Consider the following 15,593-nt stretch of genomic DNA (forward strand, 5'->3'; position numbering starts at 1 on the left):
CGCATTTCTGGTTTAAGATAAAGATAGTGTCACAGCCTTGCACCATTATGACATCATGTTTCCCTTTACACTTTGTAGCTCACCAGTAGAACAAGTTTCAGCCCCTCCAAACATCAGTAAAGCTGAAATCCACATTTCCCACTGTGGACGTCTTTTTCGTACCTTCTCAGTAGGCGAGAGACTTTTGGAATGGTGCGGGTCTTTGCGGTTCCCCACTGGTGTCCATACTCCCGGGTCTGTCTGAGTGGAGCGGTCCAACAGTGAGGAGTTCTCGGCGATGTTCTGCGGAGTGTTCTGACTCTTGGAGTGTTCAGTTGCATTTCCATGAGGAAAGACAAATGCTTCTTCCTCAGAACCTTATAGGGTAAAACAGAAACAAAGCAGTTGGATTGACATGAATTGGATTGAGATGAACATGCTGATTATTTAGTTGTATGATATATATATACAGTGGTGTGAAAAACTATTTGCCCCCTTCCTGATTTCTTATTCTTTTGCATGTTTGTCACACTTAAATGTTTCTGCTCATCAAAAACCGTTAACTATTAGTCAAAGATAATATAATTGAACAAAAAATGCAGTTTTTAAATGATGGTTTTTATTACTTTGGGAGAAAAAAAATCCAAACCTACATGGCCCTGTGTGAAAAAGTGATTGCCCCCCTTGTTAAAAAATAACTTAACTGTGGTTTATCATACCTGAGTTTAATTTCTGTAGTCACCCCCAGGCCTGATTACTGCCACACCTGTTTCAATCAAGAAATCACTTAAATAGGAGCTACCTGACACAGAGAAGTAGACCAAAAGCACCTCAAAAGCTAGACATCATGCCAAGATCCAAAGAAATTCAGGAACAAATGAGAACAAAAGTAATTGAGATCTATCAGTCTGGTAAAGGTTATAAAGCCATTTCTAAAGCTTTGGGACTCCAGCGAACCACAGTGAGAGCCATTATCCACAAATGGCAAAAACATGGAACAGTGGTGAACCTTCCCAGGAGTGGCCGGCCGACCAAAATTACCCCAAGAGCGCAGAGACAACTCATCCGAGAGGCCACAAAAGACCCCAGGACAACATCTAAAGAACTGCAGGCCTCACTTGCCTCAATTAAGGTCAGTGTTCACGACTCCACCATAAGAAAGAGACTGGGCAAAAACGGCCTGCATGGCAGATTTCCAAGGCGCAAACCACTTAAGCAAAAAGAACATTAAGGCTTGTATCAATTTTGCTAAAAAACATCTTAATGATTGCCAAGACTTTTGAGAAAATACCTTGTGGACCGACGAGACAAAAGTTTAACTTTTTGGAAGAAGCGTGTCCCGTTACATCTGGCGTAAAAGTAACACAGCATTTCAGAAAAAGAACATCATACCAACAGTAAAATATGGTGGTGGTAGTGTGATGGTCTGGGGTTGTTTTGCTGCTTCAGGACCTGGAAGGCTTGCCGTGATAGATGGAACCATGAATTCTACTGTCTAACAAAAAATCCTGAAGGAGAATGTCCGGCCATCTGTTCGTCAACTCAAGCTGAAGCGATCTTGGGTGCTGCAGCAGGACAATGACCCATAACACACCAGCAAATTTACCTCTGAATGGCTGAAGAAAAACAAAATGAAGACTTTGGAGTGGCCTAGTCAAAGTCCTGACCTGAATCCTATTGAGATGTTGTGGCATGACCTTAAAAAGGCGGTTCATGCTAAAAAACCCTCAAATAAAGCTGAATTACAACAATTCTGCAAAGATGAGTGGGCCAAAATTCCTCCAGAGCGCTGTAAAAGACTCGTTGCAAGTTATCGCAAACGCTTGATTGCATTTATTGCTGCTAAGGGTGGCCCAACCAGTTATTAGGTTCAGGGGGCAATTACTTTTTCACACAGGGCCATGTAGGTTTGGATTTTTTTTTTCTCCCTAAATAATAAAAACCATCATTTAAAAACTGCATTTTGTGTTTACTTGTGTTATCTTTGACTAATAGTTAAATGTGTTTGATGATCAGAAACATTTTGTGTGACAAACATGCAAAAGAATAAGAAATCAGGAAAGGGGCAAATAGTTTTTCACACCACTGTATATATATATATATATATATATATATATATATATAAAATACATTTTATTAATTAATTAATTAATTTATTTATTTTTGTTTACTGAATATGTGTTGTTGCCCACACTATTCCACACTTTGCAAGATAATACAAACTTCCCGACATTATTGTGGTGGGATCGATATAAGTAAAAGCTACAGAGACTTCCAATGGGTTATTCCAGATCGCCACACATATCCGTAATAATAAGAATAACCATCATCATAATAATATAATCACTACCATCTTTACAGAGGTACATGTTTAATGTACGATCTTACCCCAGCTGTTTCCCTTCAATCTTATGCCCGATCCTGGTCCTGGTGTACAGGGACAGGAACCACCAGAAACCTGGAACTTCATACATTCCATTGAAACTAGGTCTTTACAGTGCTTATGACAGTTTACCCCGCAGTCTAGAGAGAAAAAAAAAAAAGAAGAAATGACTTAGAGGTATGGTTCTGTTTAATTCTTTTTATTTTTGGATAAGATGTATTATTATTAAAAGGCATAAATGCATCAAAGCTTACCTTTGCAGTGGTAGCCTTGCTTTATGACTCCCCATAGCTGGTGCAAGAAAAAGGAAAAAAAGTTAACATTTTTATTTGACACCATATGCAGCTTTGAGGGATGTGGTGAAAAAAAATATATATATATAATTTTATTTTTTTTGCTGCACTAAATAAAAACATAATAAATGGCAAAATGTAAAATAATAAATAAAAAAATCCTCACAAATCCACGGCAGGAGTCGCAGAAGGTGGGTCTCTTGTACGTCATCTCATGGAAGTTGTGCAGGTTGTGCAGGTTGTAGCCCAGCTTAGCGCATACCGACATCCCTCGCATAAAATATGATGTGATCTCCTCTCTGCTAATCTCTCCTTCCCTGCGAAGAGACAATAGGAAATATGAAACAATAAAGAGATGCGTTTCATTCAAACTGGGACTTTTGATTGTTCAGAATAACAGGAGACAATTATGAGAGTAAAAACTCCCCTTATTTCTTTCTATAATCCCCTGCTACACTAGTGCACTCATCCCAGCGTTTCACTAGTGCTTGGATGACATCAGAGTAGAAGGTTTTCTCAGTGTGCTGGAGCCATGATCAGACTGCCTGCTTCAAGTCTGTAATGCTGGCCTGCCAGGAACTCCTTTAATCGCCCAACATTTTGAAAATGGCTTGGAGCGAGGTCAGGACTGTACTGGGCATGTGGCAATAACTCCACATAATAATGTGCAAGTGGTGTTCATGAATGATGGTGTGTACGTTCCCACAAGCAGATCTGTCTCTTTTACAAGTTGCTGATAAGTTCCCCATAAGTTTTTAAAGATCAGGTGTTCCGCTCACTAAGTGTTCACGGGAACGACTGCACTGTGCTCCAATCCCCCGTGATTGATATCACCATACATACAGGACATACAGCCTTCTTTTAAATGTTTGCAGCATCCAAACTTCTCCTGCAGCTAAAAGTTTTATCACCCTCCTGTGCTTATCTCTTATGTAAATGCCTGCAGTTTTCGCCAGAATATTTAAAAAGTCCTGGTTTGACTTGAACGCCCCACATCATTTTGTGCCAAAATCAAAGAATTCTTTTGATGCGTTTTTTTTTTTTCTTTTTTTGGCTAATTACAAAATTTAGTGGCAACAAACAAAACACCAAACAAAATTGTAAATCCTGTGTCAATGCTGAGACAAACATGAAATATTCAACAAAATTCCAATAAATCCTAATTACAGTAAAGTGCCCTTTGTACCTGTCACTGTCATGAGTGCAGAAGGAGAAAGGAAAATTAGCAGCTATCTTCTCAAAGTCTTCCAGAGAGATGTAGCCGTCCATGTTCAGATCGTAATTCTTCATGATCGACTGCGGAGGGAGACAGAATCCGCGTGAGCCGAGAAAGCTTTCTATTTCAGTTCTGAACCTCTTATACATTGTCTAATAAGGAAGTGAAAGCGAGCACCCAGGAACTGCTATCACTGCATGAGTGCTTTTTACTTACGTCCACCATCTGTTTGACGTGTTTAGAAATGGTGTCTGGATCAAGGCGGGGAGTCACGCCTGACCCCCACTCAGCGACCACAGGGGGCTTCACTGGGGTTACAGGCTAGGAAGAGACAGACAAAGATATGGAGACGGTTAAGTTAAAGATCATCTTAACCGAGTTTCGTTTTGAGAACAGTTACTTGAACGTTGGTGGAAAAAAAAAAACGTGCTGTGCTATGCGTGTTAGGTGTTAGAAGAACCTTTGTACATAATAAGGCCCTTACTCAAAGTGAAAGAGATAACGATCAGTCGCCTGTAAGCACTCCAGCTCTTTTCTTGTGGTTTTCTTTGAAGTGTGTATGCAGAAAGAAGAAACGATGCGTACTGTACCCGTAGTGCACTGAGGGATACTCCCTGACTCAAAGCGGTTTGCACACGAGGTCAAGACATTTACCGTGTAATGCAATATCCACATGGTGCAAATGAACACGTATATGAAGCCTCAGAGAACCAAATGAGTCAAAGTTTGGCATATGGTTTCAGTACGAGTGGTGATTTAACGATCATGGAGACATTTTGGTCACTGATATTTCATTTATAAATGTATACGTAAAAGCAACGATAAATAATATTTCAAAATTAGATGAAGTATCCTTTAACAATCCTTCAACTGAGCATGTTTCAAAGCTCTACACAGTTAAGTCGTACGCAATATGAGTCTATTGGGGGAAAAAGAGGATTTGTGGTGTATGTAATTTAACGTTGATCAAAAATGTTTACAATGAAGTGCATATAAGTTCTTTTGTGAATATGAAATAAATCCATAATACATCCCTTTCTCTTATTATAGGCTTTTTGTTTGGGCTTCGCATGCATGATTTTACCTGTATTTTGGGATTCTTGGGTTCCTTGGCGTACGAGAGCTCGTAGATCTCATCCTCGGTGTAGTACAGGTCCAGGGAAAGCTGCATACAGAGGAAGTGGGATGACACACTGACATACACATCAATGAATTTAGCACAGCCTCAAGCATTCACCATTTTCTGCTTCTTACTCACATACATATATTTCATAATCCTATTGCATAATCCAGTACCAGTCAAAGGTTTGGACATACTTTCTAATTGCATGCTATTTCCTGATTTTTTTTCTTTCTACAAAAAAATGCTGAAGACATCAAAAATATGCCATAATCCCTGCTACAGTATGTATGCTCTGTAAAGCCGTCATAATGGCTCTAATCTGAAGTGCTGTTAATTGGGGAGGTAAGTTTTGGTCATGTTTTCCTGGGTTGGTCTTCATGAGAGACAGTTTAATCATGGTGCTTGAAAGGTTTTTCAAATGCACTTGATATTTCAGAATGGCTAATCGTCGCTTTTGCTATTAAATTACCTAATTCCATATATGTTATTTTATCGTTTTGAAAAAATCCAGAATATTTCCAAACTTTTGACTGGTGCTGTAAATGTTGACAGATGATCAGGCCAGCGATTGGCGTGGTGTTAATTCTGAATGATAAGAGGAAAAATCATTGGGGAAATCATAAAGTTGTTACAGGAACAATCTATTTCTTAATTGTATCTTTAGTCTCTTTGCAGGCCATTGCAATAAATTTGTTTTCATTTCTTTTATTTAATCCATTTCCCTCCATCCTTCCCTCCCTCCATCTCTCCCTCCCTCCATCCATCCATCCATGAACCTCTCTCTGGAGGCAAATGGTGATTACCATTTTTTAAAATCTCATTTTACAACCATGGTAGGACCTCTGGTCAACATTCACATGCACGACAAGCAATTTGGAAACGCCAATTAACCTAATCTGCATGTTTTTTGGACTGTGGGAGGAAGCCCGGAGGAAACCCACCAAGCACAGGGAAAACATGCAATCTCCATGCACACAGAATGGACGCGAGAATTTAATTTAATTTACCATGAAGTCTTTTGCACTGTACTGTACATAACCATATTTTTATAAGGTAATTATAAAATTACTTTAATTATAAAGCCTAAAAAGGGATTTTTAAAAAACAAACTACTGTTCACTCTTTTTTAACTAACAAAATTAAAATTTCACTGTACATTGAACATTAACTTTAGTTTTGGTTTAAAGGTCAATAAAACTCTCATTTATTTCCTGAGCTATGAGTTGTGCCCACTTAAAATTTCACAGGCAAATTAAATAAATCTATTGGTTTGCGTTGTTTAAACAATGATTAGGGACTGAGACCTTCTTACCTTAATTTCAACATGCTTGAGTAGTGATCCACTGTTAGATTTAGGAAGTAAGGATTTTTAGCCCCATTATCTGGTGTCACTTAGAATAGGATGGGTTCCCTTTTGAATCTGGTTCCTCTCAATGTTTCTTCCTCATTTTGTCTCAGGGAGATTTTCCTTCACCACTGTCGCGTCTGTTTATTTTACTTTTTTTTGTTTTTCAATAAGGATCTACATGTGGATCTCTATAATGGCTGCATTGGGTGAAAGTCTGTTGTTAAAAGCATTTGTTGAAATGAAACTGAATGTCAGCATATTTTTTTCTTTTTAGACAGAGCTCTTTTTTAGCTCCAGAGACTAACTCATGGAAGACTAATTAGCTAAAGAGTTGTTCAAAAAACAAGGAGGCACAGTGTTGGATTCTATCATATACTGTATTTTCATTAGTTTTGATTGATGATAGATTGTGTTTGTGATGGAACACTATGCATCATAGGTATACTAAACTCCATCCAAAGTAGAGCTGAAGATCCTTGCCCAAACCCGACGAAACCCGACAGGACCCGACGGGTTCGGGCTTAAATGAGTGGTCATGTGATGCGTTTTGATTAGCGCGAGAGAAATACGAAAATGGATGCTGAGGAGGTTTTTTATTTTTGTTCCAACAAACAAGTTTCCAGTAGCTTATACTGTATGTTGGTCATAAATTAATTATGTTAAAACATGTATAAATGATTCTTGACTAAAAAGAGCAAAAGAGCTGTGTGCTTGCGCACATTTGAATAATGTCGGGCTGTAAACGGGTTCGGGCTTTTAAAAGGTTGTCAATCAAAATGTACTTGTCGGGCTCGGGCCAAAATCTGTCTGGCTCGGGCCCTGTCGGGCCTAACTTTTAAGGCCCGATTACAGCTCTAATCCAAAGGCAGTATTCAGTTCACGGACGTGGGCAAAAACTATAGTCAAAACTAGGGAAACCTCAGTAGTGATACTGATCTCTGTTATGCATCTTATACCGTGCTCTTGGCTCATTGCCATACTCCTAAAAAACCCCTCTGATAACAATGTGATGCTGCAGTGACGTAAGTCAAATGTACATTGCTGCTCAAATGCCATGAAGTGATTGTGATCTGGATCTCTATTTTACAGTTAATCATAGCGATCAAAGAACACAAGACCGCAAACTGTGTCAAGCAACATAACATCTTAAACCTTAAACTTATGGCAGCAACCGATGTTGTAGAAAATGCTATCTCATCATCATCATCACTGTCTATACCGCTGGAGCCTATCCGAGGAGATTTAGACCCGACGCGGGAATAAAACCCAGGGCCCTAGAGGTGTTAGGCGACAGTGCTATTAGGAGAATTATCAATAATTATCTGTAATAAAAGTAAAAGCATGTACTTAGGATGCCAGTTTGGTGGCATTGACGGAATCATCGGCACAACTGAACAGATTAACACCTCCTGTATAGTGTGATATGTTTTCATGTAAACAAAAATGTACCTTGGCTAATTTAATGCCTGTTTAAGCAAACTAATGGGGGGACGCAACTGCGAAATAACTAAAATAACTAAAATTCTTTTTATTTATATCCCTATGTTACTATGTTTCAGGCATATCTTTTTCTGTCTTATATTAATCCCTCTAAGAATCATGCATGAGCAACAGAGTGAGGCAAAACAGCAAGACAAGTAGAGATGGTGGTAAAAATACCACCGCAGGTTAAAAATAAACCCAGCTGCTGTTGGGTCAACAAAGCAACCAGGTGTACACGCATCAAAATGTTTGTGTTTTTTCTATTGCTATTTCGGGCATAGCGCCACCAAGCTGAAACTGTATTTATACTAACACCATGGCTGATGGTGTGACTGATAGAAACACTTCTGTGAAGGGATATTTCAAGTTGGACTGCTTCAAAAGTCTTACTCCCTCACCGTTAGCAGGTGAAGCAGGTCTTTGTTGGCCTCAAAAGGTGGCTTGCATTTGTGGATGGCCAGCAGGTCGCTGATGTTGCAAAACAGGTGTTGTAGCTTTCCCAGGTTGATCTTGTCACCATCCAGGTAGTCAGGCAATGCCTCGTTTAGAGAGATAAGGTCTTTAAGATGTACACCCAGGATGGGCACTTTAAAGCCGGTGCACTCGTTGTACACTCGTCTGTAGTTAGTGTAGTTACTGTAGGAGGAGAGCAACTCCGTGAACTCGCTCAGCGCCTGCAAATAGAGTGAGATTTTTCTTGGTTAAAATTGCACTTATTTTTTAAACCTGGAGTTTTTGTAATATTTTTTTGGTTTTAATAGCAATTAACTGAGGAGATTAGAATTAGAATCCCCAATTAGAATCCCCCCCCCACCAATTTGGTCACCTGCCAGTTCCCACCCACCAGCTCTTCACATGATACAACACCTACCAAAGGCTATTGGACCTACACATGATCTCAGCTGACTCCATCTTCGAAAAAACAAAATGCTGATCATGCTCCATGTGCGTTCTTCCATCTTCCACAAACACAAGCTCACAGGCACTTATTATCTACTAGTGTTGTTGTAACTGACAGGCCATAGAGAGGATATTATTCCTCCCACCATCCTCTGATGATATGGTAAATACTGTACTTTGGTGTTTAATCACTTAGGACCCTTGATTTTCTGAGAATTATGCAAAAGTCACTTTTGGTGGTTTTAGACATTCAGTTGGGTCTCCAGTGTGTATATGTGTAAAAACAAATAAGCTCATTTTTGTCCTAATATTTCCCACCTTTGACCTCACATAAGAAGAGTCTCTTCTCTGGCTTGTTGCTTAGCTCTATAGATCTCTAAACATGCAGAAATGTTTGACTACTGAAATGCTTGGACACGAACAGCACTCTATACCTGGTCAAGGCTCGCTCTGCATGAATTACTGCAGCAATGCGGCGTGGCATAGAGGCGATCAGTGTGTGGCAGTCTGAAGCCCAGTTTGCTCTGGTAGTGGCCTTAAGCTCTTCCTTGTTGCTGGGTCTGGTATTTTACATCTACTTTCTCACAATACTCCATACAGTAGATTCTCTATGGGGTTTAGGTTCGGCGAGTTTGCTGGCCAATCAAGCACAGGGATACCATGGTCCTTAAATTGGATATTAGTACTTTTGGCAGTGTGAGCAGGAGCCAAGTCCTGCTGGAAAATGAAATCAGCATCTCCATGAAGCAGGGGGGAGCATAAAGTGCTCTAAAACTTCATGGTAGATGGCTGTGCTGACCCTGGACCTGATAAAACACAGTGGAACAACAACTGCAGATGATGTGGCTCCCCAAATGGCCACTGTCTGTGCAAACTTTACACTGGACCTCAAGCAACTTGGATTCCGTGCCTCTCCTTTATTCCTCCAGACTCTGGGACCTTGATTTCCAAATCAAATGTAAAATTTACTTTTATCTGAAAAGAGAACTTGTAACCCACAGGAACAGTCAAGTCCTTTTTGTCCTTGAAAAGATGCCTCTGACGTTGTCTCTGGTTCAAAAGTGGCTTGACACAACGAATGAAACAGTTGTAGCCCATGTCCTAGAAACGACTGTGCATGTAGACTCTAGCTGCAGTCCACACCTACTGAATTCTTGAATGGGCCTCGTTTCACAATCCTCTCAAGGCTGCGGCTATCCCTGCTGTTTGGCCACCTTTTTCTCATCCTCATGATTGTGTAGCCTACTGACCCAGACTGAGAGGCCAGGTAAAAGCTCAGGAAACCTTTACAGGTGTTTTGATTTAATTTGCTGATTAGAGTGTGACAACATGAGTCTCAATGAGTCTTAAACTTTTTTTTTAAATATTCAAATTTTTATCTGTATGCCATAATCATAAAAATGAAAAGAAATAAACACTTAAATATATCAGTCTGTGTAATGAATCTCTCTGTTTCACCCAGATGAGGATGGGTTCCCTGTTTAGTCCGGTTCCTCTCAAGGTTTCCTTTTATTACCATCTCAGGGAATTTTTCCTTGCCACTGTCACCCTCGCCTTGCTCATCAGGGACTGTCTGACCATTTTAATTCATACACATTCACAATCCATACAAACTTAAATAATTCCTTTGATTGTGTAAAGTTGCTTTACACAATCAAATGTGTGACAATGACAATTGTTAAAATCTCTATACTGTACAAATTCAATTGAATTGAATATAATAATATAATATATGAAATTGACTATTTTAATTGAATTATTGAAAAAATCCACTTTTGATGATATTCTAATTTATTGAGATGCAACTGTATAAACTATATATATATATATATATATATATATATATATATATATATATATATATATATATAGAGTATATACAGTATATTACATACATATATATGTGTGTGTGTGTGTGTGTGTGTGTTTCCATGGGAATTCCAAAAATATTTGTTTCCATGGGAAGCTCCAAAATTGTCTTTTGTGGGTAAATTTTTGGGATTGCACAAACCTTGGTGATGTCAGAGGAGAGTAGACTGGCCGTGTCTTTGAGTCGAGAGATGGAGCTGTGACACAGACCGCCTATGACTGCCATCAAAGTGTTGAAATTTTGCAGGGACCTCAGTTTCTGCTCACACGTGCACACATACAAAGAAAAAAGGGAAGAATGTTCTGTGGGTTCACAGTCCTTATTGGACATTGATTTGCTATGTGTGTTAATTTGTGTTATAGTGCTCACACAGCTTCCTGTACATTTGCTTTTGAAATATTCAGGAAGTTTATGTAAGAAATCTCCCTAACAGGAACATGGTGTCAGAATGACATACTTATTTAATGAACAACCACTCACATCATGACACATCATCAGCTCACTAGCTTCCTATGTGTTTGCACAAGCCTGCCTTTCAGCAAGCCTCGACTGCGTGCTTGTACTCGTGCTGTAAAGCACACCTAGTGCTTAAGGGCACAACATAGGGATTTCACAATGACGTCACTTCCTTTGTTACAGCAACTAGTACAGTAGTCAACAACATCATGATATATGTATTAATTTGCCATTGATTTTTAAATACTACATGAGTCATTTCTGTTTCTATGATATTAAAAATCAACACAATGACATTTTGGAATTGGCACAGTTATTTCTAAGGGATGTGCTAACTCAGCATCATGGTGTCTTGGTGGAAAGCACCTCTAAGTCAACCTCCAGCTAAAAATGCACTCAAAGTTCATTGCGACAATTACTTATATATTGTATAAGAATGCTTGTTTCATTATTATTATTATTATTATTATTATTATTATTATTATTATTATTATTGTTGTTGTTGTTATTATTATATATGTATTCTGTACTCTGTATTGCAACTTATGATTCTATGGCATTATATCAATTCATACAGGAAATAATATCATATCGGATGGCTCTCATTTATTATTATAGGTTATTATATCATGTAATTTATATCATATAAATTATAGCATAACATTTATATCGGAGGGAGTGCTTGATTATTACTTCTCAATGAATATAAGAAAATGGCGCATTATTCATCATTACCGTATATAGAAATATTTGTATTATTACTTCTTTTAGTGGGTGTATTATTCCTTATAATTGTATAAAATAACAATCATATCATTACGTATTAAGGTATGGACATGGAGTATTATTACTCATTATTGCATATAATAGCATAAGGGCTCACTGTTAAATATACATAATTACATGCTGTATTATTAATTACAATTGTGTGTAAGAACACATTTTTTATTACTCATTATTATAATTATTCCTTTATATGATTATATATATAAAAAAGAAAAACACTTTTATTACACTTTTATTACTAATTACTGTATATAAGAGCATGTGTATTATTACTCATTACGTTTAACAAGAACTGCATAATTACTCACTATTTTATATAAGTTGGTGGATTATTACACATTAGAAAAACATGTATTGTTGGCTGAGCAAGTTTGCTGAATCCAATTTAAGTAAGTTAGGTCAGTGAGTTTGATTTTAAATTAAGAAAACTCAAACATTTATTGCATCATGTTGTTTTAATATTTCTCAAGATTTCCATTTTACAGTATGGGGACACTCATATTATAAACCTAATTAATCATTTCAGTAGGATTGTTGCAACAGGTTGTTATGACACCACTTGTTATAATAACTAATGGAGGGAACGAAAAAGTGAAAGTTTTGGCGCTGACAATCACTATTAATGAGTATTGAACTGTATCGGCAGACATTTTTGGCTAATAGTTGGGTTTTTGTATTTCTCCATATTAACCTTTTATTGGAGCTTAAGACAATTAATGACAATCTAATAGCTATAAATGATTTTTAAGTATTACAGTGAGTGAGCTTGATGTGACGTTCAGCATTTCACCTCAGCATTGCATGACACATCAACAGTATACATCTATTGTCATAGCTTATACATATACAGGCAAACCTGTGAAACGTCATAACTCAAGATTATGTACAAAAATTTTGTCACTTGACACACCACAGTACTGTGTTAACTTGACATTAAAATGTGCAAAAAGCATGTTTACGGAGATTCATTTTCGACATAAGGCAAAGTTAAGCGCTCCAATGTACACTGTCTTTAAGGATTTAAATAAAAGTATAACAAAGAGACTTTAAAAACAATAAGAAACTGACATTTTTTTTGCGCAATGTGTTCACGTGGCTTCCAGTAGACTGTGGAAATGGTGACTGGCAGTAAAAAGTGCCTGTTTCATGTGTGTTACTCAATGTGCAGTGTGTATTCTTGTATTTCTTTTGAAACAAACAACAAAAAAAGCCCTGCAAGTTTCGATCTGATCCCCAGGATGGAATTAAAAAACTGAAATCTTTCAAATCGTTATATCATTGTGTATATATGGTATGTATAATTGTGTCAAGTCATTTAAAACATAAATCATAAAAATATTAACTGAAATAAGTGAAAAATGGGCCAAAAATAAACTTTTTAATTCATGAAAGTTTATGTTAAAAGAATTGAATGCAACATAATTTTTTGCAGATATCAAACTAATATTGTCCTAATTTTATACTTCATTTTTATACATAATTTTATAACAAATGGCAAAACCTAAGTATAATTGCAATGTAATTACAGTCATATTGTTTTTTTCCCCTTAGAATTTAGAACTTAGAACCAGATGTTTTTCTCTCATTTGTACTGTCGCTGTGCCTTTATATGACCATGATAGCTATCTTTACCCAGTCAGCATTAGTCATTTACCATATGATCAGAAATCTATTTTAGGGAGACAGCTTTTAACCTATAAGCAGTCTGCCACTATTTTAAATTTTGACCTAGTATTATTTTGACCAAGTATGGTGTTAATGTCTAAACTAGTTTGGGTTAGCAAACAGATGCTGTAAATGTCACATCACTACACTTCAGTGTGTCCTAATGGTGTGTTTTATGCTGGTGCTTACCTGTGCTACATGAATGAATTTTGTGAAGACTTCAGCCCTCTGTTGTGGTGTATGCCTGTTGAGGATCATGAGCTGGACCCATTGCGAGACCCCGTTACACATCATGACAGAACGCTCCAGGGCTGGGTTATTCCTCACCGAGCCACGCACAATATAGCTTCGGTAATCCAGGAACTAAACAGTAACCATCACACAAAAATACATAATAATTAGCAGCTTTCCTCTCTAAAGTAAAGGAAATCTTAAAAAAACTGTTGTCTAGTGTTTTTTGGTAGTATTTAAATGGGCATTATTAATATTGACATAACTACTGTACTATGAAGAAATGTTTATTCTGTGCTGTGTAACAGTCTGTGTCTGGAGGAAATCCACAAGGTGTGAGCAGGTGTGGTGAGTGTTTAAGGTCAGCCCACGCACTGAAACGCTGCAGAAGTTTTTGAACTCCAGGTAACTGAGGTGCTCCGCCATCTCATCAGCCTCCATGTGGTCAAACAGCAGAGACACCTTTCTTTTCTTCACTGAGGGTGAGGGAGCCAGGCAGAAGTCTGCTGGGGGATTACTGCTTTCAGAAAAAGAGGAGGGAAAAAAAGAGACTATAAGCTGTTTTTTCGCATGTTGAAGTGAGTCTGATTAACAATACACGGATAATTCTGCGATTGAAGGACAAACAAGGAATAAAACACAATGGGTTGTGCTGATTTTGGAAAAAATGAAAAAAAACAAAACAATGAGGTGTGATCTACTACAATATGAAACAAAGTTACTATAACCAGTCTTAAGGCATGTCCTGAAGTGTTTTATTCACCTCATACCACGACACGTTGCTCATGAATACGTTGCAGAACATCCATAACATACGCTAGTTCCTGTTATGACTGACATTACGAAAGCTACATATACTCGTTCTGACTGGAACAAAGCTCAGACAATGAAAGCTTCAACAAGTGTCAAATTAAAGTCTTATTCTGGAATGCTCCACTATATTAATTATTATATTTCTTTTTTTATATATATAATTTATTTCTTATTTATCTTTCTCAGAGAAAATAGATCGCACATCCAGCTAACATACATCATTATGACTAGGCTCAGTAATATAATTCTGTGGATTTATATATTTAACATGTTCTGAGAATGTTAGATTCCAAGTAAAACATCACCTAATGCTAAGTTTTGCCATTCTTTTATTTTTATTGTTTGGTTTTAGGAATACTTTTTAAGTGTAGTAGAACCTATGTCAGTTCCGTTAGTCGTCCTTGCAACATGTAATTTCAGAGTAATTGTAGTCACACAAGGACATTTTCTTGGTAATCTTTCAACACGTTCGAAAAATCTAGGAAATGTTACTATTTTAGATGTTTCATTTTTACTGTCACTTTCTCTTTATCACATTTCTCTAAAAAAAAAAAAATCAACAACTACAGTACAGTGCAAAAGTCTCGAACCAATTATTTCAAATAAATTATGTCGATTGAGTTAAAGAATTTTAAAGCAAATGTTTTACTGTGAAAAGCTCAAAGCTTCTAAAGATACAATAAAAAAAAGATACAACCTAATTTCCCCTCATGTCTTTTCCAACTACTCAGCATTGAGCATCATCAGTATACTCATCACTGGTCTGATCATCTGCTATCATCTGCACCTGTTTCTCACTGGCTCAAGTTAGATGGGTTTTTTTAATGCTTGAATGATTAATAAGTAATAGGTAATCACCTGCCTGGCCTGATCATTTGCCATCATCTGCACCTGTTTCTCACTGATTCATGCCTTAAATTATATATATATATATATATATATATATATATATATATATATATATATATATATATATATATATATATATATATATTACATTGCTTGAATGATACGTAGTTACAAACTAAAAACATTCCTCAAGACTACA

General features: G+C 37.2%; 1 protein-coding gene across 3 annotated transcripts in view; it reads right to left on the bottom strand.

Moving 5' to 3' along the window:
- rasgrp4 (RAS guanyl releasing protein 4) overlaps positions 1 to 15,593 on the bottom strand; it is a 28,748-nt gene that overhangs the window by 1,816 nt on the left and 11,339 nt on the right. For all 3 annotated transcript variants that reach the window (XM_053500760.1, XM_053500761.1, XM_053500759.1), the window contains 11 exons: positions 14,108 to 14,249; positions 13,691 to 13,864; positions 10,736 to 10,852; positions 8,223 to 8,498; positions 4,956 to 5,036; positions 4,088 to 4,192; positions 3,842 to 3,951; positions 2,822 to 2,972; positions 2,617 to 2,653; positions 2,368 to 2,502; positions 163 to 356 (listed from right to left, as the gene is read on the bottom strand). In XM_053500760.1, the coding sequence (XP_053356735.1) occupies positions 163 to 356; positions 2,368 to 2,502; positions 2,617 to 2,653; positions 2,822 to 2,972; positions 3,842 to 3,951; positions 4,088 to 4,192; positions 4,956 to 5,036; positions 8,223 to 8,498; positions 10,736 to 10,852; positions 13,691 to 13,864; positions 14,108 to 14,249 (1,522 nt within the window). The remainder of the gene's footprint in view (positions 1 to 162; positions 357 to 2,367; positions 2,503 to 2,616; positions 2,654 to 2,821; positions 2,973 to 3,841; positions 3,952 to 4,087; positions 4,193 to 4,955; positions 5,037 to 8,222; positions 8,499 to 10,735; positions 10,853 to 13,690; positions 13,865 to 14,107; positions 14,250 to 15,593) is intronic.

The sequence above is a fragment of the Clarias gariepinus genome, chromosome 7 (assembly GCF_024256425.1).
Source record: "Clarias gariepinus isolate MV-2021 ecotype Netherlands chromosome 7, CGAR_prim_01v2, whole genome shotgun sequence".
NCBI lineage: Eukaryota > Metazoa > Chordata > Actinopteri > Siluriformes > Clariidae > Clarias > Clarias gariepinus.